Raw genomic sequence first — 25,756 nt, 5'->3', positions numbered from 1 at the left:
CCAATCCCTCGTGATATGAAATGTTAAAGGGACTTACCTAAGAAAAAGAAGAAGGTCAAAACTATGAACAGTAAGATGACAACAAACTCACAACTATCAACACTGAACCTAAACAAAACAAAAACAAAAACAAAAACGAACTGAGCAAACAACTAGAACAGGAACAGAATCACAGAAATGGAGATCACATGAAGGGTTATCAGTGGGGAAGTAGAGGGGAGGAATGGGGAAAAAGGTACAGGGAATAAGAAGCACAAATGGCAGGTACAAAATAGACAGGGGGAGGTTAGGAATAGTATAAGAAATGAAGAAGCCAAAGAACTTATATGTATGACCCATGGACGTGAACTAAGGTAGGGGAATGATAGGAGGAAGGTACAAGGCAGAGGGGAGTAAAGGGGAGAAAAAATGGGACAACTGTAATAGCATAATCAATAAAATATATTTTTAAAAATTTAGATTAGTGTTTCTGTCATCTGAGCTAAAAAAAAAAAAAGAAAGAAAGAAAAGAGATTCATCTTAATCTGAGCACATAACCAGGGCCTGGTATCACCTTTTCTCTGAAAAAGAGAAAAGATATATAGATGACAATTTTGAAAATGTAAGGTATTTAAATTTATAAAATTTCATTAAAAAAGCTTAATTTTATAAGCTATTGTTTAGTTATAATTTCATTAGACACTGCACATACAGTAAATATTTAACATCATTCTTCTAAAACATTTATCCATGAACTACTTTCCTCATCGGGTTAAATGACTTAATTCTCTCCTTTTACACGTTGTTTCAGTGCTCTTATTTTAACTCTTGTCCATCTAGGGACACTGTTCCCAGAGTCATTTAGACAGCTTTATGATTTTAAATTAATGTCTATGTTCTATGTTAGCCAAAGGAAGTCAATAGACCAACAATGTGGAAGCAGCTGAGAATGGGAAAATCACTGCCCAATTGCTGAATTTGCCTCAAGGTTGCATTTGAACTGGTGACCAGCATTCATAGCTGGATAAGCCTTTCAATAGCACGTGCTGATAAAAAAAAATACCTGGCTTTGAACACTGTATAGCCTAGGGACAGTCAACAAATCAATGGATATAGATTTATATGGCTTACATTTAACCAAAGTTATCTCAAATGTGTATATTAAGAAACAGTATACAGTAAAGCTTAAAATGCTTTCTATGACAGATTACACCAAACTATGCAAACAACAGAAATACAAATACTTGAACCATTGATACTTCAAACTCCTAAATAGGCAAAAAGTCCAATGAGCACTCAAAATCCGTTAACAAAGACCCAGCATTAAGGTCACAAATTTCACACAACTGTCTTGGGTCCCAGTCCCTGACACAACCTGCTTTTCTGGGGCATAATTAGAAGCAGGCATACACCACTTAAGAATGAGAAATGGTCATGGAGCTCAGTTTAGGTTCTTGTGCAACCAAAAACGAGATGTATAAATGGAGCCCCTAGATTTACATCTGCCTAAATTTTCTTCAGTTTCCTCTGCCTGAGAGTTTTGTGAGTTTAACAACTACATTTAACATTTAACAACTATGGTTTTTAAAAAATTCTAGTTAACATGCAAAATAAAATGCATACATTGACAGGATATGTTTCTATTATATGAAAAATGCATAATATTGAATATTTCATTTCCTGATGTCAAATAATATAAACAGTACTATCATGTGCAATTCTTTATCCACAGTTCTATTTCAGCAAGTCTATTGAATTCAGCTGCCTTCCTCAACTCCCGAGTCTTAGCTCCATCCGTGGCTTTTGAAAACTATAGTTGACCACTAAAAGCACTTCCCAGTGCCTCCTGCCTAAACATTATCGTTTCATCCCATGCTAGAAACACCAACCCCAGAATAACATCAGATTCTCCTAAAGATCTTCACAATTGGACCACTTCATGTGTTGCTCACTGTGCACCGATACTATAGCCACACTGAATTTCTAAGTTTTGCCTAAATTTGCCATGTTCCTTTATCCCTCTGTCTGTGCACATAATCTCCATATTGCTCTAAAGTCCCTTCCCTTCCCTTCTCCACCAGAAAGCTCTAACACATTTTCAGTCTCCAGTTCAAATACATTCTCCCCATGACACCTGCCAGAAGCCTCCAATTGTTCCTTATTCTGTATTCCCACAGCAATTTATTTAGAACTTTACAACTGCATTTTCCTTTGTTATTTTCTTTGTATTCTCCTCTTTCATCTTTGTCCCTCAAGTGTCTAACACAGACTGGGTACTCAATATATGTTCCAGGTGGGGAGGGGAAAGGGCGAAAGGAATGAAAAGGGGAATAGAAGGAAAGAACATAGAAAGAAAAGGAGAAGCAGTTTTCTTTTTTAACAAGATGAGACAGAACCACGGAAGAACTTTCAGAGTTCCTTTTATAATAAGGACATTAAAAGATAACTAAAAAGTTAAATAACTATTGAATGCCTTGGAATTATAAACGAAGCATATTTAAGTCATACAGAAATAATGCCAGGAATTAATTAACTGTATTATAATAGCAGTGTGGTAGGTGAAATATGCATGTGGGCTTTAAGCATAAGACAGTGTTTGCACGCTACTGACAACCATCGCAACAAGCAAATGTGTATCTTTGGGCATCCTGATTTTCCTCGTCTGTGAAATAAGTATGACCACATATAGTTTCTATAAGTATTTTCTCAGAAAACGAGGGTAAAACACATGCTGAACATGCAGTTAGTGATACGATGAACCTTGACTTAGAAACAAAGTTGCTAAGCTATCAACCAAAATTATAAACAGAAAATAATGAAAATATTAAATTCGAGTTTAATTTTGCCTTAAGCTATAAAATTATAAAATTTATAACTACTAAAGAGAAGGCCTTAAATAGAGTCTGTAGAACATTACTGTGTAAAGATATTCCAGTTTCGTATTATGATTTTAAACAACAAAAACTGAGAATGGGGATAAAAAAACACTGAGAATGGTTAATCTCTCCATGACCATTAACAACTTATTTGATTTCCATTAAGAGAATCATTTCAAATCTGATTCAATCACTGTATATTTTAAGAAAGCTTCAGAAAAGCTTCCACACAATCAAGAGCCATATGAAAACGCTGAAAAAAAAATTGAAAATAAGGAAACCTTCCCCTTTAAACACAAGGTACTGCTTCTAAACATGTGACTTGCATCCAACTTAATTTCTGACCGGTGCTTGACTAGTTGGGGTTGGCTGGGAGATAACCATATATTAGCATCCCACTCTGACAAATGATGATCTGCTGATGGTGACACTCAGCTGTTGTCAATATTGTAAATATGTCTGCTCAATCTGTTTACATTCCCCCTGAGCTGGCACAGCTTTTCTAATGCCTATGTTAATAGCAAGGTACAAGTGCAATAACAAATGAATTCCATTTGGTCTACAGCTGAAAGCTGTGGGAAGTACCCATCTAAGGCTTAAAACCAATTTCCATTTAGCTTCAATTTCTCTTTTAAACAGAAAAAATTTCTGCTACTGAAATTACTTTGAAAGTCACTGCATAATCAAGTTTATTTTCCTAGTCATTTTTGGCTTGTTTTCCCAATATAATTAAAATTTAATTATTCCTGATCTCTTCACCTAAATATATAAAAGTTTCTATCCCATGACAATTTCACATTTATTTATTAAGAACAAATTTTGTCAGTGTAGGGTTGCCAAATTCAGTAAATAAAAATACAGGAGTGCTGATTTAAATTTGAGATCCAGTTAAACAATGAATAATGTTTTAGTACATTATATCTTAATATTGCATGGGACACAGTTACACTAAAATATTATTCACTGTTTATCTGGAATTCAAATTCCATTTGGATGTCCTATATGTTACTTGGGGAACCTAAATTATTTTAACAATTTGCATCTATAATTCAATAGATGGTCAAATTCATGACCAAGAAGTGTTTTCCTATGGGTGTCCTCTTACGCTGAAGAGTTGTTTTTTGAGAGATGAAGGTGGGATGGGAGTGTAGGTTAGTTATAAAGCTCTGTTTTGAGGCTTCCTCACTTTTCTTGATCAGTCTGATGAATAATGGCATTGTGATTGCTGGAACAGCTTCACAGCCCAGTTGCCAGCTCTTTTTTAGCAACCATTTAAGAGATAAGGTGGTTCTCAGAGATACTGATTGTCTTAAAAAAATTCCTCCTGCTAATCCGGTTTACAGGTCTTTACATGAAACAAGACTTTGAATACAGGGAAATGGATACGTTGCACTAAACACATTCTGCTTGCTTAAATATTTACATCCAAAATAAAAATAAGAGGCCACTCTCTCTATGGAGCCTGGCCACACGTTGCCCCGTTCCCTCACTGCCCCCTCCCCGCACATATCCCCTGACTCTTTCCTCCTAGGTTCCAAGTGACCCTCCTTTGTCTTTGTAACTTGTTCCCAGACTCACTTCTTCCATGGCTCACTTCTTCTACCTCTTTGGCTTTCTAAATAAACTTTTGCTTCTATTTGAAAAATTAGAAAAACAAATAAATAGAAGTGAGAAATGTCCTTACATTTTTTAACAGGATAAAATGCTAAAGGGCATAAAGAAAGAAATCATGAGAGCTGCCTTGCAAACATGTGCCAAGCACCTATAAGATCACGTCATATCTTAGCTTCCCTGCATTTAACAAGCCATTCCCTTCATAGTGTAAGCCTATCTAACAGCCAGGCTCCTCCTATGAAATCTCACTCCTCACAGCCCTCCAGGCACCACCTGACATCCCACGTGCTGGTCACCCATACTCGTACTGTTCTAATTTCCCGTCCATTATTCAATTTAGTAAACATGTATTAAAGCAATAGGCAAGGTGAGTGGCTCATATTATCAAGTTGTTTGTAGTCTGGTAGTTTTATCTGGTTATAAAAAATAAAATTTATAATAAGGGAAATGCACTGGACCACAAAGGTTAAGAAGTGTCTATTAGAGACATCAGTAAAGCCCCAGGAGAACGGGCTTGGCAGACAGAAACATTAAGGCTGTTACTGCTGAGTGACTTTGGGCATATTACTGAACCTTTCTGAAAGTCACATAATCATCTTTATTAGATTACTGTTGTCAGGTTTAAAACAAAAGATCACAGGGAAAATGTTTTATACAATGTGAGATGTGTTTTGCACTTAGGAAAGGCAGCAACTACAGAGTGAAAAAGTGATGTTGTAACCAGATGGCGACGGTCTGCACACCAGGTTCTCCATTTACTAGCTATGCAGACTTAGGCAAATCTGTACTTCATGTCCCCATCTATATTCCGGTAATAATAATAGTATCTATCTCATTAGAATTGTGGGAAGGGCACAATTGATCAATTCATGTAAAACTTCATATAAAAAAATTTCCTGTAAACCTCTGCAGCATCTGTAAGTACCTGAGCAATGCTCACTGCTTTGATTATCATCATCATCTTTGTCATTATTATGATTTCAGGAGGTAGTATTTCAGGCAAGTCTTTTCTGTTTGTTTGTTTACATTTGCTTGCTGGGTATTTCATTATTTCTTATTAAATGTATTGGTGTGACATTGGTTGATAAAATTTATCTAGGTTTCAGGGGTACAATTCTATAATACATCATCTGTGTATTGTATTGTGTGTTTGCGACCCCAGGTCAAGCCTCCTTCCATCACCATTTATCCCCCCCTTTATCCTCTTCTTCCTCCCTCTTCCCCTCTGGTAACGACCATAATGCTCTCTGTCTATGAAGTTTTTTTATGTGTATGTTTGTTTGTTTGCTTAAGCCCTTCATCTCTGTGAATGAAATGGAAATATTGAAACAAAATACTAAAAGAAATTCCCAGCAAGGAGACAGAAAGAATAAGAGCAGGGAAAAAATAGTGCAAAACAAGTTTGTTCAAGGCTCGAAGATGCAGGGTGACCAGAGAACAACAAAGTAGGTAAGAAAGCTAAAGATGGAAGTCAAAGGCTTGATTGCAGAGGAAACTGATGCAAGACTGAGGCATCACTAAATACTTCATTACTCAACCAGGAGTCTTTCCAGGTTTAGGAACACAGAAGTAACATGATTACTGTTGTGTTATATTAACTGGTGGCATTGGTTTTGGGTAAATCAGAGGAAATAGAGGCAGGAAGTTTTGTTAGGGGGTTCTGCACTGTGTCAGTAAGGACTCAGGAGAACTTGAATCTGGACATTCCAAATAAGAGTAGAAAAGAGGGGACAGGTTCCTGAGCTTATAGATCCAGAACTTACAGGACTTGGCAACTGCCTAGACAAGGAGTTCTGGAAAGCAAACCAGAGAAGAAACTGCCTCAGAAGCAGGTCAGAGGCAGATTGATTATGAGTGACAGATAATTGGGAATTGAGACCCCAGATCATTCTGTAGCAATGAGAAAGTTGTGTTGGGTTCAGACAAAGTGAGGTCTGGAAACTAGCTTTGATAAGAGAAGCAGCCCAATGGCAGTGGGGAATAAAACAACACAGGCAGTCAATGGGAAGGAATAACCAAGAGGCACACACTGAATGGCAATGCACCAGAAGCTGCTTTGTGAAAAAGAGTGAGGCCAACAAGTAAAGGGGGATGGGATAAAGCCTTATCAATCTATGTGGTCATCCTCCTGGAGGAGGTGCTAGGCCCCTGGGGCTGAGCTTGGAGCTCCTCCTCTAGCTCAGAGGAAACTCTATTCAAGGTCTTATCAAAAGCAGTGCAATTGTCTGTCTGTGATACACACTGGTCTCTTGGCAGAAACTAGTATTGTACCAGGGTGCAGCCAAGAGAGGGGCCCCAAAAAGGGATTTGGAATGGGGTCCAGAACTCAAGGTGTCCAGGAAATATTAGGATGTCCTCACCCCTCCCCCACACAGGTGTGGGTCAGGGGAAGGGACAAATGGAGCAGGGCCATTGAGAGCTGTTTTGCATAGCAACAGCTTTGCAGCTAACCTCTGATGTGGTCATTTAACACATCTATAACCTTTAACTGGTTACATAGATATGTTCAATAGCTGTGGCCACACTCTGAGCCAGGAGAATGGAAGTAACTTCCCCACCAAGACAAAACTGGGGGGCAGGTCCCCCGAGTTACAGTACCTGCGTGGGTGCTTTGAGAAGACTGGCTCCATGACGTGGGGCCACGCCTGCCCAGACTCACGATAGCAGCCCAGTAAAGCTGGAAGGATATGAGAGTGCTGGCAAGGGTAGCCAATGGTGGGAGGAGTCAGAAATGGGGCTGAAGAGGAAGACTGGCGCGGGGATTTAAACCCAGACGTGGCAGCCACTGGAGGGAGAACCACGCAGCTTTGCCAGAGTGGGGATCCCCGCAGCTTTAGAAGGGGGAACCACCACTTGGGTTTAGCAGAGATCCCAGCGACGCAACTGATGGTGCGGGGAACTGAGGGAGACCTACCAGCCGAGAAGGATGGTAGAACTGGGGGCCACCTGAGCCACAGATTTCTATTTCTTTTCCTGAGATACAGTACCCCGGACTGGGCAAAGGGGTAAGGAAGGACTGTGTGTGTTTGTGGGTGTTTTAAGGGACTTTGGGATTTTGATGAAGACATTAGGTCACTACTTTAAGTCTGTACAGCATTAAATAAACATTTCCTTTCCTTTTCACAAATCTCTGGCATTGAGAGATGTCTTTCCTATAAGGCAGTTGACATAATGAGCCTAGGGGGGTACCTTTTAATAATAGTATATTCCCTTTGCCCCCCTCCCCACCTTCTGTAACAGTATTGCCTATATTCTCAATAACCACTTGAAGAATAAATGAATGAACGAGTCAATGGCCCTTAGAACTTCAGTGGACCATGTCACCTTTACATCATAAAGCTCTTCCCAGTCTCACACACTAGCCTCTCATGTACAAGTTTCTATGACTCATCACACCTCGAGTAAAGACCAAATTACTTTCTTTGTCCATCTGCTTCACTACCATTCAAGCAGAGTAATGGGATGAATACATGGTTTTTAAAATATGATTTTAAAAGCCTTCCTTCCATGGAACATGCTATCCACCCCACCCCATCCCACAGTCCAGGGACCATCCAGGCATACAAGTTTCGGGGAGGGGAAATATAGCAATCATACTTAAGTTGGCTGTATAAATAAAACATCATTGTGAGACTGTGGTTTTAAAAGAGGATTCTGAGGGGTTTTTGTTTTCGTTTAAAATACTTTACCCATCCTTTAAGCTATCAGTTTCATATGAAGTGAGTCCTTTAGTTTATGTTTAAATTACTGTCCAAATATCTTAAAAAGCAAAATAAAGTTCCAAACCCTTCTATCATTCTTCTCGTTAAAGTGCAGAGAAGTGAGGCACTGGGCATGTTCCCCATCTCCGAGTTCAGTTTACTTTCTGCAGCAGATTCTATTTTCTAAAAATGGACCTAAAGAGTTATCCCCCCAAAAGCCAAGGAAAACATTAACACAGGTTGTCCCTATGAAATTCAAGGGTTTAGTTCAGCTTCACACTAAGATTCCATTTTAATTGGCTTCGGGTGGGAGCCAGTCAAGCACTGGTGTGCAGAACCTGGCTCCTGAGAGCCAATTTGTGCTCATCTCTCCCCAACTCTGCATTCACTGATACCACATCAGTAGCCTAAAATCCATCATGCTGAGACAATTTACCTCACAGAAACCTGCGAATGCTACAAATCAGGGATTTTTTTTTCTGCCCAGATCCAGCATATGAGCACACTGAAATTTATGTTCCCTATAAGGAATTAATGCGTAACTAGCCTTGAGAACTACTGCACCAAATGGAATATACTCAATGAATTAATTTTGAGGGACATCTGATATGCCTGCACATACATTAGCAGCCTTAAGACCTGATGCCACTAACATGTCATATTTTATATACTCAATGCACTTCAAAAAATCTCTATGTAAACTATATTTTGAATTGACTCAGGTTTTTAAAATTAAAAGTTTGCTAATATTTTAATTAAAAGTTGAAGCATAGATTTTTGTAATCATAGACTTTGAGTGCTGAAGGGAATTAAAGAAGTAATTTAGCTCAAGTCTTTCAGAATTAAAATAAAATAAAAAACCACTAAGACCATAGAAACGGAGACATCCACTAACCTATATAAAGGCAGTGCCCGGATTATAACCTCTGTCTGCCACCCAACCACCTGAATCTCCATGTGAGTTTATATGGCAGATTTGGTTTTAAAAAGAAGAGAAAAGGGAACAGAGTTCCATTATGACTCCTCGGTTCCAATTCTGAGGGACGTGTTGAGTGGTAGTAAGGCCCATGACACGAGGAAAACTCATACTTTTGAATGAAAATGTCAACACATAGCCTAAGTGAAATAATTAAGTAGAACACATATTTCCATACCTCATCATCTGAGGAAAGAAAATACTTGTATTAAAATCATCTCTCATGGAAAAAAAGCTTCCCTCCTCACAGGATGTTGAACAATTACCACAGATTAGGGCACTGCTGTCACAGTTCCCTAGTCACATAATCTTGCGCACTGATGAAAAAATAACACATTACTGAATGGCCTGTTTAACAGTAACTGAGAAAACAGAAACACATACCCAGGCAAGAAGCAACAGGTTTCTCTTCACTGTTCCACAGTATCCTAACATCCCCACAATGATAAGGAAACAGCAAACAGCAATCATGACCGGATGAACCACAGGAAAGTAAGTCAAGATCACAGCCTCCTCTACCCTGAAAGAAGAACAATAATGTCACATTACAAAGAAAATATAATCAAAAAGCATCTGAGGTATGTATGGTACAAGACACAAGTAAGATTTGCATTCATAGTCTTTAAATCATCACACCTCAAGGCTAATGGATGGATTGCTATTTTCAGAATCACTGTGCTATCCCCAATGTGCTTGCTTGTTCTACTTTTGTTTTGTTTTGTTTTGTTGTTTATACACATGGTACGTTCCAACTTCAACTCATTTAAAATATAAGATAAGGGTCCTTAGTAAGAAGTTGATCCACTAAGAGCTCTGAAGCCTTGGCCTGAAGAAACTACACCAGACCCTTCACTGTTTTCCCGCTGAGAAGAACCTACTCCCTCCCCTTCCCTGACCCACGCCCCCACTTGCAGAGCTTTCTCCCCAGCAACTGAGCCTTCCCAAATGTGAAAGGGAAGCTGGTTTATATTAAAAGAAGAGTGAAGGAGAAGAGATGATTTTTGCTAGAAAACTATGAAAAAATTTATTAACTACAACCATAAGAGAGTAACAAAAATTACCATTACTACACTCCACTGTGTTAAGGACTTTACAAAAATATATTTCAAAAACATATCTCAGTTAATGCTTAGGACACTTCAGAGTGGAATATATTACATTCCCCATTCAGAGATGAAAAAATTGAAGATAGAAGTTGAGTAATTTGCTCCTAGTGAGGACAGTGGACCCACGTTTGAAATTTGAGAAGAAAATGGCATTTCTGGGTTTCATTTTCATTAGGTAAGAATATGAAGGTAACAAGGTTGGCGACAATTTCTGTAGAGCAAAGTAGCTCTGCTGTCCTTTATATGCAAATATGTCAGAGCTGACACACTGTCAGGAGGAGAGGAATGTTCTCTTAGGACTGTGGTGCACCTTAATGAGAGTGCTAGAAAATGCAAGTGGCTGTGGCAAAGGTTGCCATGGGCAGGGAAAGCTTTCCAAGTGAACGGAAGGCAGCTCAATACCCTCTGAATGGCTGAGGGCAAGTTACCTAGAAACTAGCGTTTGAGAACACCTGATGAAAAAAATCAATCATTACTTGTAAAGCCTACCTTGTTTCTGCAGTTAAAGTCAGAACATTATTTAGGTAGTCCCTCATCCAAGCAGAAACCGCCAACACACTGATGGACATTAACTAGAGAGAAAAAAATACAGACTGGTTACTAAGGACTTATATGACATTCTCTGCCAGATTAATAGTAAAAAAAGAAAAAAATGATTGTCATTGCACAATTGTTATACTTTTTCCTAATTACCATTTACTACCTGCTGAAATTTACTTTTACTTTAAATATCTGCCATTCCATTTTGTAATCTCGACATAGCCATTTAAATAGGATGTCACCAAATAGAATATATATAGCTAAACTTTTAAATGATTGATTCCAGGCCCAGGACAGGTACTGCATAAGATGAAGGGGCCACAGAACAACTAAATTATTAAATGTACAAGATATGCCTAAAATATGTCATATGTAAAAGCAAGGAAGCAATCGAATACTACTGATGTTGTCAAAAAAAGTCACAGGCACTAACTTAGAAGAGTTGCCATTGGCTAATGTTCGAACAATTTGAACATCAAAATAATAGCAATAATAATAATGAGCTCAATGTTTTGAAGCAACAAATATGCTAAAAATCCATGAATTTATATTCAATTAAACAAAATTCACTGGTGGCCTTTGTAGAATGTTGGGTACTCAATTCATTATTCAGAAAACTGATCAGAATCCAATATTTGTCCTAGCTTTTCTATAAAAACTAAAGAACCAAAGACTTAATGAAAGTTATTACAGACGAATATCTGCTAATATGTGAAGAAAGCATGATAGAGTAATACTCTTTAACAACCCCTTCTGAATAATGAATTTCTAGGCCAAGATCCTCAATGGTTGCCAAAATTATCAGATCAGTGATTCTCAATCATGTCTGTGCACCAGAATCACCTAGGACTATCAGAAAAATTACTGAGCCCAGATCCAGTTGGGATCTGGCACTCTCAAAAATTACTAGCACTCTCAAAAATTACTGAGCCCTGGGCCAATTGTTGAACGTGGGGCCTGGGCATCAGAAATGTGTAAACACCCCAAAGATGTTCTAATATGCAGTAAGGGCTGAGAACCACCACATTATGTGAAAATTTAGAATGCAGAGAGCATGCCAATGTAAAATACCAGACCTCAATGATCAGTCTTAGTAGGAGAAAACCAGATATGTCTCCCAACATGACACGATGAGAAGCACATAGAGGTACCTTCGAAATACTCTTACCAAAAAGTCAAACCTGAATCGACTCAAGCCCCTGGCTGTATCAGCACATAGGAAATAAAGGGAACAGATTTAAACTTGTTAAATGCCCCCATGGGGATGCAATCAGCAAAATCAAGAATACAAGAAATGTACAGGGCAAATAATCTGATTTCTTCAGTTAAAAAAGAAAAGGGCAAGTAGAGAAAAAATAAGAAAGAAGAAACCATAATAAATTAAAAGAGATTTAAGAGATTATTCAATGCAACATATTGACCTGGTATAAATCTTATTCAAACAAACCAACCACAAAGAAACATTTACAAAACAGGGGATAAACATGGCTGGATATTTGAAAATATTAAGAAATCATTGCTTATTACCTCAGATACAGAAATAGCATTAATTTTTTTAAATCCCTATGTTTTAGAGACATATGCTAAATGATTTAACAAATGACCATGAGGCAAGGGGGTTAGATGGGAAGTGGGGGCTATGCTGACAGTTGCTGAAATGGCTAGTTGGGGATCAACTATACTGTGTTTTCTACTTTTGTATATGTTTCAAATTGTCCAAAATTCAATTCTTTAAAAAAGCAACTATCTAGACCAACTTCAAAACGAGTCTTCCTTGAAAGCGTTTCCAAAAGCTGAGGGTCAAAATCCCTAAGTTCTGAGGATCTTTCCTATTCTGATTAAAGTTTTTTAAAATGTACCTTATACTTATCTTTTTAAGCATAATACAGTGAAATTCTACTTCATTTGATTTTTAATAATTTCTGGCACCTTAATAAACATATTGCCATTATCTGTTACAAATTTAGCTTTGAATGCTGGAATAATATACAATCTAGGAATGTGTCTGTACTGACTCAAGCAGTGGCCATGCAACATGCTTTCTGGAAGACTCCAAGGTTAGTAACACATGCAGATCTCTGTGATCTCTTGTACAGTGAAGCAGAGACACCTGCTTGGAAATCCTTTAGTGAATTCACTCGCCCTTCAATCAGCTGCAAATATTTCTCAACACCTACTATCTGCTTTGCACTGTCTGTGCTCGATTCAGAGACCCAATAATGAATCAGAAAAGCAAGATCTCAGATTTTGAGAAGCCTCGTGTGGGACTCAAGGAATAAATATATAAACCAGGAAATTAGACTGTGGTAGAGCTGCAATCCAAATCCAGGCCTTTGGTCTTTGGAGCTTTACCTTCAGTCATTAACTGCTTTCCAAGTTTAGATACAAGCATGAGAAATTCCACAGATGGTCAGGACACCAGCCTGCAGAGCGTGCAGGCTTCTTTTCAAAAGGGAAGGCAGGCAGGGTGGAGCTGGAGGAGGTAGTCTGTGGTGTCTGAATGTTTGAACTGCATTCATTGGTGAATGGGGGCTCAGGAGCCAATGGCTAAAACAGGTTAGGAACCCTGGGACCACAGTTCAGAGGAGAATTAGGTCAGCTATCACCACCCTCATTACTGCTGGGAATGAAGAACAGATTGCAACCTAATAAAAGTTAGCCAGTGGGTCGGCCACAGTGTATTAACCATGCTTCTAGCTTCTATAAACTTGGTATTTTAACATCTGTTCTACACACTCATGCTGTACACACCTTGGTCTGGCCAAACTGATCATATGCCTGAGTTACCTTGCCTTGGCAGCCTGCCTTCCACCAGCCCTTGGAACAAGTCCTTCTCCCAGGACAAGCTTTCCATTTTCAAGTACAACCCAACCAATCCAGAGGCCATACCCCCACCACCTCCTTTACTGAGTGAGCTCTCTCACTCTGGGCTACTCTACACCTGCCCTAATCACTCCAAGTCCCAGTGACAGACAACTAGAGGCACTCCCTATAATCTAGAAGCTGCTGAAAGTATTCAAACTAGCTAATCCAAAACCTACTTACCCTGCCTTGCCTGTTCCTTGTCAAAGAAGCCATAAAAATACTTCCCCAGTCCTGCCACTTCTGTGCCCTGCAATGGATGCCAGTGCTTCCCTTCTTGGCCCGCTGTGATGAGACATGTACTCTCTTGGGATCTGTGAGTATAACAAACTACCTTTCAATGCCAGTCATCTCCTGATGTGTTGCCCTTATCATACCTAAATAATAATAGAACCCACTGAAACACACAGGCTTAGCAGAGGACCATGGACTCACTACCTAATTAAATCTGAGGCTACGTGTTCTCTCTCTACTTGGCTATATGTGGGTCTTTGTAAATTTAATGGAGACAAGAAAGTTTATGAATGTGCTATTTTATTTGATTACCTCAAATTCTCTTGCAGTTATACACCTCTACTCTATCAGTTTTCAAAGTAGTAACTGACCTTGGTTTCCCCATCTTCTACTTTTTTACAGGCTATTTATCCAATTTTCAATATCACAGCTCTAAGGTGTCAAAAAATTATCAGATGCTTCATTTGTATAATATGTTATCAGTGGTTGTAATTATACACAGTTCTTCCATTTGTAACCAGAAAGTATATTAATTATTAATGGCATATTCCAAAAATATTTCTAGTATGATAGAACAGTTAAGAGCATGAATTTTGAAGTCACTCTTCTATCCAGAAAAATATGTACTCATCAGCAGCTCTTTGCCAGATACTATGCAATGTGATGGAGGTACAAAGATGGATAATAACAGACACCAACTCTATTCTACAGTGACATTTACTAAGAGAAGAGGACATACACATTAATCAACTCATCAGAGAAATAAATGTATAACTGCAAACTGTAATAAATACTGGAGAATAATAATACAAGTTTTTATAAGAACTCTTTTTGGGGTGACTGGCCTATTCCATGGGGTCAAAGGGAATTCTCTAAGAGTGCTGAGATCTGAAGAACAATTATCAAGTTCATTAGGGAACGGAAGATTCAAAAGAACATTCCAGTCACAAAGAACAATAAAGATCCCAAGGTGGAAGGTATTACATGTTCAAAGAAGGGAAATTGGCACACAGTAAGAATAGAAAGCCAGGCTCATAGAGTATTAGAGGTCATTTTAAGGTATAAGAACTTGACCAGTAGGACTATGGGAAGCCATCAAATCAAAAAGTCTTGGTTTGAACACCAGTTCTGCTCCTTTTCAGCTATACGACTTTGGGTCATCATTTAATCTTTCCAAAGCCTCAGTTTCCTCACATATAAAATGTTATAAGAGGATTTATATGATGAAAAACAGAGTAGGATTCTAATATATATTATCTACTACTAACTCGTCACTTATGACCTCAGGGCTTTCTCTTAATCTTTCTGTCAGCTTAAGAGTCAAGTCAACTGCAAAACCAGTCCAGAAATAGAGCCTTCATATATTTGAAGGCCGAACAAACTGCAAAAGCACGGTGACATAGCTACCTACTGGACTTCCACAGCCATTCTCGATTTCGACTTCTGTAAAACTGCTCATGTCCACTCTTCTGGAAACCTACGTGCCCCTCCCACCACTTTTCCTATCTCAGTACATGCTATAATCAACACTTAATAACATAAACTGGCAACTTGGCAGGCAGCCTGAACCTCTCCCTCTTCCTCAGTCCCACATCTAATTACTTTCAAGTCTGGCAACAGGTCTGGTGAATCCCTGCCCCTTTCCTGCTACTCCTGGCCAGTGCATGCCCTCAATCTCTGGCCAGACAATTACAATCACCTTATAATAGAACTCTCCCACTCACAGACTGCAGCTCAAATTCACACTTTCGTTAGCTTTATAAAACAAAGATCAAGTTCTTCAGCTTAAACAGCCCTAACAGCTGCCCTTTGTGGCTCCTCCCCAACTCTGGCTTCCACTCTGCCCAACTCTCTCCTGGAGAATCAAGTTTAAGGCCTTCAACAGGGCACACAGGCCCTCCTCAGTCACCCTTTGACTTACCCCCTCAACCTGTTTCCTGCCCGCTCCTTCCCACATGCATTTTGTACACAAATGACAAAAAACCTGCTGGCATGTGTTCAGGATGCACCATGCACGTCTCCCAGAGCCTCCATGCCCTTGCTCGTGCAGTTCCCTCTGCAGGGCTACCTTGCCCCAGCTTTTCCATCCCCATGGGCAGAGCCACCTTATCCTGAAAGACCAGTTCAAACACCAGCTAGAGTACAAAGATGTTCTCCCAACACCCTCCCTTACAGACTTCACAGAACAGTTATCTACTGTTTCCTGTCTTTACCCACCTGCCTCACTCCTCCAGAGGACACAAACCACTGCTCACAGCCCCATCAAATAGCAGAGTACCAGGCCCCACGGCGAGGGTTAATACATTAGATGAATGAATGAATGAATGAATGAGAAAAAGTAAAGGGAGATGATTTCAACTTGCTAGATAAGCTAACTATTAGAAAACCTGAGAAAAATTACGAGATGCTTTAAGAAAATGAAGCTTTCTATCACCAGAAGTTTTCCAGTAGAGAAGTGCTTGCTGAATTACAAGATCAAAGATTTATGTATCAGGTCAGAAACTGGCTTAAGTGTTCTCAAATATCCTTTAAACCTCAAACTTTGTGCCCTACTTGGCCATACTGTATTTTTCACAGCAGTTACCCAAGCACTGTCGCTATGCACACAACATTAGTCAAAAGAAATTATATCAACCCAAAGCCTTATCTTCTAGTAAACACAGCACTCTGAGAATAACTGCTTTTTATTAGAACATTATTTCCATCCACATTAAATGTCTGAGAACAGTTTCATCCTCAAAAGTGATTTTACTCACCAGGGTTGAGAAAATAATAACAGCAGCAACAAACACAGTGTAAACTATAGCAAGAAACTAAGCTAAAGTGAGATGAGGTCACCTTGGTAACTAATCCTGATGTAGTAAATCTAGAAGAACAAATTTTGCAAGTAATTCAGGACCTTACTAATCATGGTATTTTCTACTAATATTCAAAATTAAAATAATTCTTTAACTTTCATTCATGATGACTAAATTATTAGGAACATTGTAGTTATCATGTTACTAGGCTTATAGCTCCTTGTATTTTCTCCCTTATTGTAAAATATTTGTATTTCAAGGAAACATTTAGTAAATAACACAAATATTACTTCAGAGACACATATTTAATATATTACTTGCAGGACATTTGCCACATTCTGTCTTACAAAACATTTAGAAAATGCTAGCTCTCAACAAATATTTGTAAGTGTGAAATTTTCCATGTAGAAGATATATTCTGGTTCTGCTTGAATCTAATTATGTAAAAACAAGTAGTGAATCAAGTTGTTTTCTAAATCAGAATTTTATGTCTATTCCATTCCCAAATTATAGTTTCCACAAAATAGTAAAGTCAAAGTCAACAAATAGGTTTTTAAATCCTTCCACTGTCTGCCATACATAATATATAGTTTCATATAAGGTGACAGTGACAACAATTATTTCTGTTCCAGGCTGACCGATGTCTAAAACCACCTACTTGAAATTATCCTTTTATATCAGATCGTTAGAAACAGCAGAATGTGAAAGAGGTGAGAACTTAGTTACAGTTCTGTCTCTACAGAGAATCTGGAGAAGCAATACAAATATTCCCAACCTCTGCTTGCTCATCTTAAAAATGGAGAAAATAGACTAGGTTCTTTTTAAATTCCCTTTTTTCTTAAAAAAATTCAAATTGTTATTCATTGAAATGTAAAGGTAAATTAATCCTTGATTTTGTGGAGGCTCACAGCCCAGGGCCAGTACTTCCCAGTCGCGTGTCTGTTTCATGCCCGCTCTCCTCTGCCTCTTGGTCAGTTGGTACCTAACCAGTTTCCCCTCTACCTGGGATGAGCAACAGAAAGAATGCAAACAGGTAAAGTTAACACTGTTTAAGAATGCTGTGGGAAAAAAGGCACTGTAAATGATGGTTGAAATGAGTCCTGGAGATTGCTTCTGGGTATCATTTAACCATCAACATCTATTAATTGGAGCTGAATAAATCAATAGCACCCAGGAGCTGCTCTGACTAATAATTTGTATCGGTCAGCATGCTGTCCTGTGGACAGGGAGACCATACATCCTGCACTGGCCAGGCTTTAATCCCTCTGTTGTCCTGGAATAATTAGTAGTAGCAACATCCCCTTCCCTTCACTGACAAACTGTCCTGATTTCCTGACAAGTTATCTGATCACCCTTTAGGGACTGCAGGTCAAAGAAGAGTAAAATGCCTCCTTCTGCACCACAGTTCCTGTGCAGACCAGTAAGAGTCAAGTCCACTTTCATTCCCCAACAGCTCCGATTGGGGGACAAATGACTGAGGGGCTGCAGCAGCGGGATGTGCCCCAAAGAGCCCTCCTAGCTCTTCTCCTCAGAAGGCGTGCCTTAAGCATACAGTTTGCCCACCTTTGCCCTACTGAGTCATCCTATAAAAAAGAAATGTATCGGCTTTGCCCCTGAGATTCAAGTTTATTTAGAGTTTATTTCTAAAAGGCACTAACATTTGTTGGAGGGTTCTCCACTCTTCCCTAGAAAGAGTTAAAGAAAACTGGAAGCCTGTCACAGTGTAAAGTTGGGGGCATCTGTCAGAAAGTGGCACTTGACTGTGACTATATAAATGCTGTGGGAATGCAACCGTCCACCAGCCAGGAAGCCCTTCAGGCTCTGAGTGGGTCTGGCACACGAGGTTCACTACAGATCGCTGACGGAAAGAAACAGCATTGTCCCTGTTTCTTCTGCCTTGCATATATTCCGAAAGTCTGAACTAGGTTTCCTGTCCACTTTTTAGGCTTTCTTTTATAGTATGTTTCTTTTTATATTACATCCGGATAGCTCCTCTCTACCGCTACTATCTTTAGTAATTGGTAAGTGAAAAACAATGGTTCTTATCTACTAAAGAGAAATGGTAGCTTAAAACTACAAATGTGATATTATACTTTTAGAAAACAATACACATATTTGATGAGTGTTGTGTTCACCAACTTCAGAAATTTCCAAAGAGAATCATATTTATTCATATTTTAAGAGCAGAAAATTACCCTTGGCACTCATATCATAAATCCACAGAAGTTGTCTTTAAAATGGAGGAAAGCTTTCATTTATTTAGATAACATGTCATCTAAATAGTAAAAGAAGGATAAATTTAAAGTAAAGATAACCCAGTTCTTTGCTCCATCTTGGCCTGAATGTGAATCATGGTCTTAAAAGGGTTTCAGGGGCAGTTACCTCACGTGCTCCGGGTCCCGTGTGCCCTTTCCCATGACAAACCCACCACACACTCACGACAAAAGTGGAATGTCCAGCATCCGTCTGCTGAACCCAGTACAGCTGTACGGGGATCATGCTTGTTTGTAACGAGGGAGAGTCACCAACAGATGGCAGGTCAAGGAGCCCGGACATGTAGCAATGAAGAGCACGCAGGGCATCTGTGGTCCTGAATGTACTGTGGATTGTTCCCTCTCAGACATGTCTATGCTTCACACCTCAAAACATTAAATACTCAAGATATACATTTTTACATAAAAAACTCACTCTAATTTTCAATTCACAGAACAACAAAACAAAAATGTATACATCCCCAGTATTTCCCCAAGATTTATTTTTCTTTTCTCTAAAATTCCTGTGGGGTAGCGAAGGGGAGAGGGTACAAGTAAAATAGATATAGGCCAGAAAAAGTCTATTTAAAATGCTGAGTGAAGAGCAAAAAACTACATACAGTTCTTGATCTCAGAGGTAATGAAAACAGGCTTCTCAATCTCACAAAACTAGAGGCGAGAACAATTGCCCATTCCATACTCAGGAGGTGAAGTCTATTAGAAGTGGTAGGATTCATATGCCATACTGGTTTGTTCTTCTAATGTCAACAGGAATGAAAAGAAAGGACAAAAGCCTTGCTCCTCAGGATGAGGCACTGAGATCAGTAGCATCAGCATCATAGAGAAGCTTGTTAGAAATGCAAACTCTTAGGCCCATCGCACACCTACTGAATCACAATTTGCAGTTTAACACACAGGAAGCCAGGTGATTCGTCCACACATGGGGGTTTGAGAAGCTCTCTGCTCTAGAGGGCTTGGAGTGAGACGTGGATAGCTAATCCCTGCCTACTGATGATGTTTACTTCTTTGCTACAGCCCTGGCTGGTGTGGCTCAGTGGACTGAGCGCCAGCCTGCGAACTAAAGGGTCGCTGGTTCGATTCCTAGTCAGGGCACATGCCCAAGTTGTGGGCCAGGTTCCCAGCAGGGGGTGCACAAGAAGCAACCGTACATCAACAAGCGGCAACCATACATTGATGTTTTTCTCCCTCTCTTCCTCCTTTCCCCTCTTTCTAAAAATAAATAAATAAAAATATTTTTAAAGAGTTACTTTGAAAAAAATAGTCTAGTTTTTCTTCAGATTGTATACATCTTTCACAGTTTACTTCTTTGCTGCAAATAAATTACACACTGTGTCCAGTACAACTCCACCTGCACTTGGGGGGAAGACACTAGACCTTGCATCTGTGTTCTGTTACTTACTAGCAAGTTACTGAACTTTTCCGAGTAACTTCCCTTGGTCAAAAAAACAAACAAACAACAACAAAAAACAACTATCTTCCAGGACTGCTATGAGTAGTGTAAGGTTGGCCAGGCATGTGCCTGGCACAAGGCAGGAAACTGCTTCTGATTTAGTAGTGGTAGGAAATCAAGGATCAGCAAACACTGCTTTAACATTAAGAGAATAATGCCAGTTTCCCCAAAGCTAGCATATATGTTTCATACAATTCCAAAAAAACTCCCACAGACACTTTTAATTGTATACAACAATCTTAAAGTCAGCATGGAAAAAGACATCTTTTTCCAAGACAAGAAAGGCAGGTGCTTTAAAGGAACCAAAGAATGTAAGAGAATGCATAAAATTCTAGAGAATTCTATTAAAAACAACATACAGAAATGTGCTTCTTGTACAGCAAAAGAAAACATAAATGAAATCAACAAACAATAGCGCAAACCTAAATTTAAATATGAAAATATTTAATAAATACAAATTATGAAACGAAGTGATATATATATGTATATATATATATAAATGATGCTGTGCTCACTGGTAGTGTGGGAAGTAAGAAATAAAGTAATAGTGAGACAACACTTTAAACCAGCGATTTTTAACCTGTGTGCCGTAAGCGTTTTTAAAACATGCACTACCTGACTATTTAGTCAGGAGCACAGACTTTCCCTCAAATTGTCAAATCAAAAATATGACAACAACCAACACAACAATAGCCATGTGGTGTGAATGGATCAAAATTATACCTATTTTTTGTCAGATTGGCAAAAAATAGAATATATTTTTTGGTATGCCACAGGATTATTGTAATTGAGTTTATGTGTGCCATGAGATGAAAAAGGCTGAAAATCACTGATTTAAACCTTTCAGATTGGCAAACATTAAACTGTCCTAACACCACCAAGAGGGCAACAAATATTTGTGTGCATATAATGGGGTGTAATGGTGCTCTTATTTCTACGAGCTAGAGTCCCAGGATTGCCGGGACGAAGAAATGTAATAGTGGCAACTTAGCTAGTAGCAGTATTAATCACAACAATTAATGATTTCCACCCTTATTACTACAAGGATTCCTTTGTCTTAACAATCCACCTCCTGGTAATCTACTTACAGATCATTCCTGTAGTAGCACTATTAGTAACAACCGGAAGTCTTACTACTACTGCTGCATAGATAGTTCTTAATGCCTCAGTTCATGCACTTTACATATATAACTATAATCCTCCCAACAACCCTAAAAATTAGAAACTATCATTCCTGTTTTACAGACTGAGAAGCAGAGGCACACACGTGCCTCGCAAACACAAGAACTTACATAAACGTTAGCTATTTTGCTGCTGTTACATGTCCTCTAATAGAAGTTCCACTCCTGCAATTCTAATCCAAATGAAAAAACAATTTAATAGAAAATATCATGAATGTACACCTGAATATACATGAATGGGAACATATGGGCAGGTATGAGTAAATATATTTTTGCATGAGATAAAGAAAAACACGGAAGGACCCACATTAGACAGCACCAATGGATTATTCTGTTGCAGAGAAGGTGGCATTGGGAGAACAGGAGGCTGGAGAAGGGAAAGCAATCTCAATAACTGGAACACACACAAAGAGAAAAAGCTGAAGTACAGGATAAAAAAAGAAATAATATTTCACATTCTTTGGGAACACAAAGATTTCTGTAGAAGTTTAAGGAATACGTGTTTTCAAGCAAACTTCATTACTCAGAGCAGCAATATTTTTGTTAAATGATTTGAGTTTTTTTCCCTGCCATGTAATGCAAATTCTTAAGAAAATTTCCAGATGACAGCTGTGGGGGGCGGGTTAGAGAGCGGAGGGATTGAGCAAAAAGGAAAAAGGACTCATGGACATGGACAACAGTGTGGTGATTGCTGGGGAGAGGGGGATACAAGGGAACTAAATGGTAATGGGAAAAAATACAATAAAGAATAAATAAAAAAAAAGAAGGAAAGAAAGTTTCCCAAGCATTATTCTTTGTTGAACAACAACAAAAATCCTAGTAATCCTAAGGTTCAGAGCCCCATAATCACCCAGGTGAGGACACTGTCTAGCAGGGGCGTGCAACCTTTTGGCATCTCTGGGCCACAGTGGAAGAAGAGTTGTCTTGGGCCACACATTAAATACACAAACACTAATGAAAACTGATGAGCAAAACAAAAAAGTTTTAAGTAAATTTACGATTTTGTGTTGGGCCCCATTTGTAGTCATCCTGGCCTCGGGTTGGCCCCCCTGGGAGGAAAGAGAGTTCAGGTCTGCTCCTGGCACCGTCATCTTTGGGCTCTCTGACCTTCGGCTAGTCAATAACCTGCACTCCGTTTTCTCATCACAAAGTAAGGCAGTTCAACCAGGTCACGTTTAAAATTAAAAAGCATAAAATAGAAAAGTGAAAAACTAGCTAATAGGAATGATAATTATCAACATTTTAAAGAAAAAATGTTCAAAAATTAATGACTCACTGAAAACTGTACACTTTTAGATTTAAAAACTGCAGTAAGATCAATTAGAGACTTTACATTTTCAGGTGGTGAATTTAACTACTCAGTGCTTTCATTTTCATGTTGAGAAAAAAAATAAGTGCCAGTTTAGCTATCATTCAGATTACTCACTGCAGTAAGGCTTAATTTGCCACCTTAAAATGGAGCAGTCCACAAGGAGTGGTTCCCCCAAAATGACATCCTCTAGAGGCCACATGTAGCAGCCCTACAAAAAAAAGGCTGGCCAATTCCAGCCATCAGCCAAAGAAATAAATAACACGTTATAATTTTTAACAGAAAATTTGAATGTTATTAATAGAATACAAAATTATCCTAAAAATTACTTAAGAATGACAGCTCCCTAAAGCAACAAAGTTTTAATTTTTATGTTTTCCTCAAAAGTTTTATACATAATACTGTGATTATTAATAACACTTAATGAAAATTCATGCCTGGGTGCAAAGCATAAAATGTCACTAGCTCATTGGGCTTTAAGGTTTCTATGAGGTTGTTAAATTTAATGTATTTTATTTCCTTAAATGGTTATGGGATTTTCCAAAAGCATACACAAAATTCCTTAAAACTTTGCCAATTTAGAAATAGTTACATGAAAACCACCTTTTCAGGCTGATTGAAATCTTCTAGAAACATCTCCTGAGTCTTTCAAACACAGCAAGACTGCTTGCCACAGCCAGGTTTTATAGGCTAGAGTGACTTGGGAAACAATTTATGGCTTGAGCAGTTATCTGAAATTCCTGAAAACAAGCAGTTCCCTAAGTAGTATGTCATAATTTTCTTATCTACAAGCACAAGCACGTGCATTTATTTATATCCCCAGATTAACTTCAAGTCTAATTTTACTACCACTAGTATCCAGGGGTGGATTTCTTTTTTCAAATGGAATTTCGGCTAGATCAAAGACATTTTAAGGTCAAAATTTACTTCTCTGAAAAAATAGAGGGTGTGATCCCATGCAATTAATTAATTAATGCTTAGCCTTGCCCTTTGGCGCATTCTGTGGTGCCTTGCAGAAAGCCCGGTCCAGCCGTCCCCACCTGTTGGTGCGTTAGAACTGTTTGACTTACCCAAAAGAGCAGATTGAGGGCGTAGAGCAGGCAACGCAGGCACTTGACGGAATCTTCTCTGGCCATTTTGACCTCCGGAAGGGAGAAGCCCCATCCTTTCACCACATCCTACCCCCACCGGCAAAGCAGCGATCTGCAGGGGGCGGGGGAGAACAAGGGACTTACAACGCGCCCCAAATCTCAGTCCATCCCTCCTCTGCCAACCCTCAACTGCGTCCGGAGTCTGATTCATTCGAGACACCTTTTCATCGAAAATCATTTGTTAAAGTTATAATAGTAACTTAAACCCCCCAAAGTTCGAAACCGGCTTCAGATAACACCTGCCGAGAATAGAAAAGACTGACTCCCGGGATGAATGAAGGCGCACAGTAAACTCCTGTCCTCAGGGGACGCGCGGCGGTGTCTTCTGCATTCTGATGAGACGCTCTTTAAAACCTCCCGCAATCCACACCTCTCCTCGGGGACCTCTCTGCTCTAAACCAAACTACGCCCTGGAGACATCAGAGGCGCCGCCAGAGAGTCTGAGGGTGAGAATGCCTGTCTCATTAGGGCAGTTCCTGAGCCTCCCAACTCCGCATCCCCCATCCCATCCCGCAGCTCGAAAGTGAACGCGGGGCACTGAAGGGGGCGCAGCGCTGAGTTGGGATCCCGCCTGGTGACTAGAGTTTCTCTGGGAGAACGTGAGAAATGATGTTTCGGCCCCCGGAATGATGGATTAGCCTGGGGCGGGGACCGGGATGGGGAGGGGCTCTGGGGAATTAGGGCCGGTGCAGCTGTGCAGGCACCGGGTTAGTCATTCACGACCCCTCCCCCGGCCCCCGGCTGCTGCCGCGACCCCACGCTCCCAGCGCCGGAGTAGCACAAAGCCTAGCGCGGTCACCCGCCCCGCCACCGGGTGCCCGGGTGCGCGCGCCCCCCTGGCAGGGCGCGGGGGGCAAGCACCAGCGGCTGGGAGCTGCAAAGGCAACTTCTAAATAGTTTAGCACACAACGCCCAGGGGCAGCCGCGGGCAGGCTGGTGGGACAGCGGGCAGGAAAGACAGGAGACACGCGGCCACTCACCGTCCACGCTGGGCCCCGCTCTCCACTCCCGCCGGAGAACTGTCCGGGACGCACGGAGGGGGCTCATCAGGGCAGGGACGCTCCTCCCGCAAAGCCGCAGGGCTGCATTGGTTCAAACCGGAGGCGCTTCCTTCTCTTCCTCTCCCCCCTGCCGCCGCCGTCGCCGCCGCCTCCTGGGAAAAAGAGGGAAAAAAAAGAGTCCTGGGCAGCAGTTGCTGGAAAGTCTCTGGTAAGCCACCTCCCAGCGCCGCTGTCCCTCCCAAGTCCTCGCCAAGTCCGGACGAGGCAGCGACGGCAGCCGGGGCTAGCTACACAAACTCTCGGCGCATGCTCCGGCCGCTGGCTGCCGGGGTTGGATCTCAGTGGGTGTTTCTTGTCCTGTCACCGGGCGTGAGCCCCTGAAGGTTCACCTCACCTCTACAAGGCACCGTTCAGAAAGAGAAAATCTAGGGACTTTGGGGAAGTCCGCGCAGTAACCCCCTTTAAAATGGTTGTGCCGGAGGAGGAGAGGCTCGGTTATAACCACAAGGAAACAGGCTTTTATTATATGAAAATATTTGTGTTTGAGAAGGGGGGTGAAGGAGTGGACCAACCCAATTCCTGCAATGAGAAACCAGTTTTCACAACCTTTCGGGAACCACCTCCTGTGATTTGTCACTAACTTGGTGCCCTATGATCCTTTTCATTGCTTTGTAGCCCTCCCTGATTTAAAAATTAAAAAATTCT

General features: G+C 40.1%; 1 protein-coding gene across 1 annotated transcript in view; it reads right to left on the bottom strand.

Moving 5' to 3' along the window:
* Positions 1-25,171, bottom strand: part of TSPAN12 (tetraspanin 12) — a 73,394-nt gene extending 48,223 nt beyond the window's left edge. Inside the window, exons 1-4 of the mRNA XM_045848103.1 lie at positions 25,031-25,171; positions 23,970-24,102; positions 10,742-10,824; positions 9,531-9,666 (exon numbers count right to left, since the gene is read on the bottom strand). Coding sequence (XP_045704059.1) covers positions 9,531-9,666; positions 10,742-10,824; positions 23,970-24,035 — 285 coding nt within the window. The 5' untranslated portion in view covers positions 24,036-24,102; positions 25,031-25,171. The remainder of the gene's footprint in view (positions 1-9,530; positions 9,667-10,741; positions 10,825-23,969; positions 24,103-25,030) is intronic.
* Between the last annotated feature and the right edge of the window lie 585 nt (positions 25,172-25,756).

The sequence above is a fragment of the Phyllostomus hastatus genome, unplaced genomic scaffold (genome assembly GCF_019186645.2).
Source record: "Phyllostomus hastatus isolate PE091 unplaced genomic scaffold, TTU_PhHast_1.1 phas_contig_118, whole genome shotgun sequence".
In the NCBI taxonomy this organism is placed as follows: domain Eukaryota; kingdom Metazoa; phylum Chordata; class Mammalia; order Chiroptera; family Phyllostomidae; genus Phyllostomus; species Phyllostomus hastatus.
The sequence above is the reverse complement of the archived record's forward strand: the minus strand, read 5'-3'. Positions and strand labels throughout refer to the sequence as shown.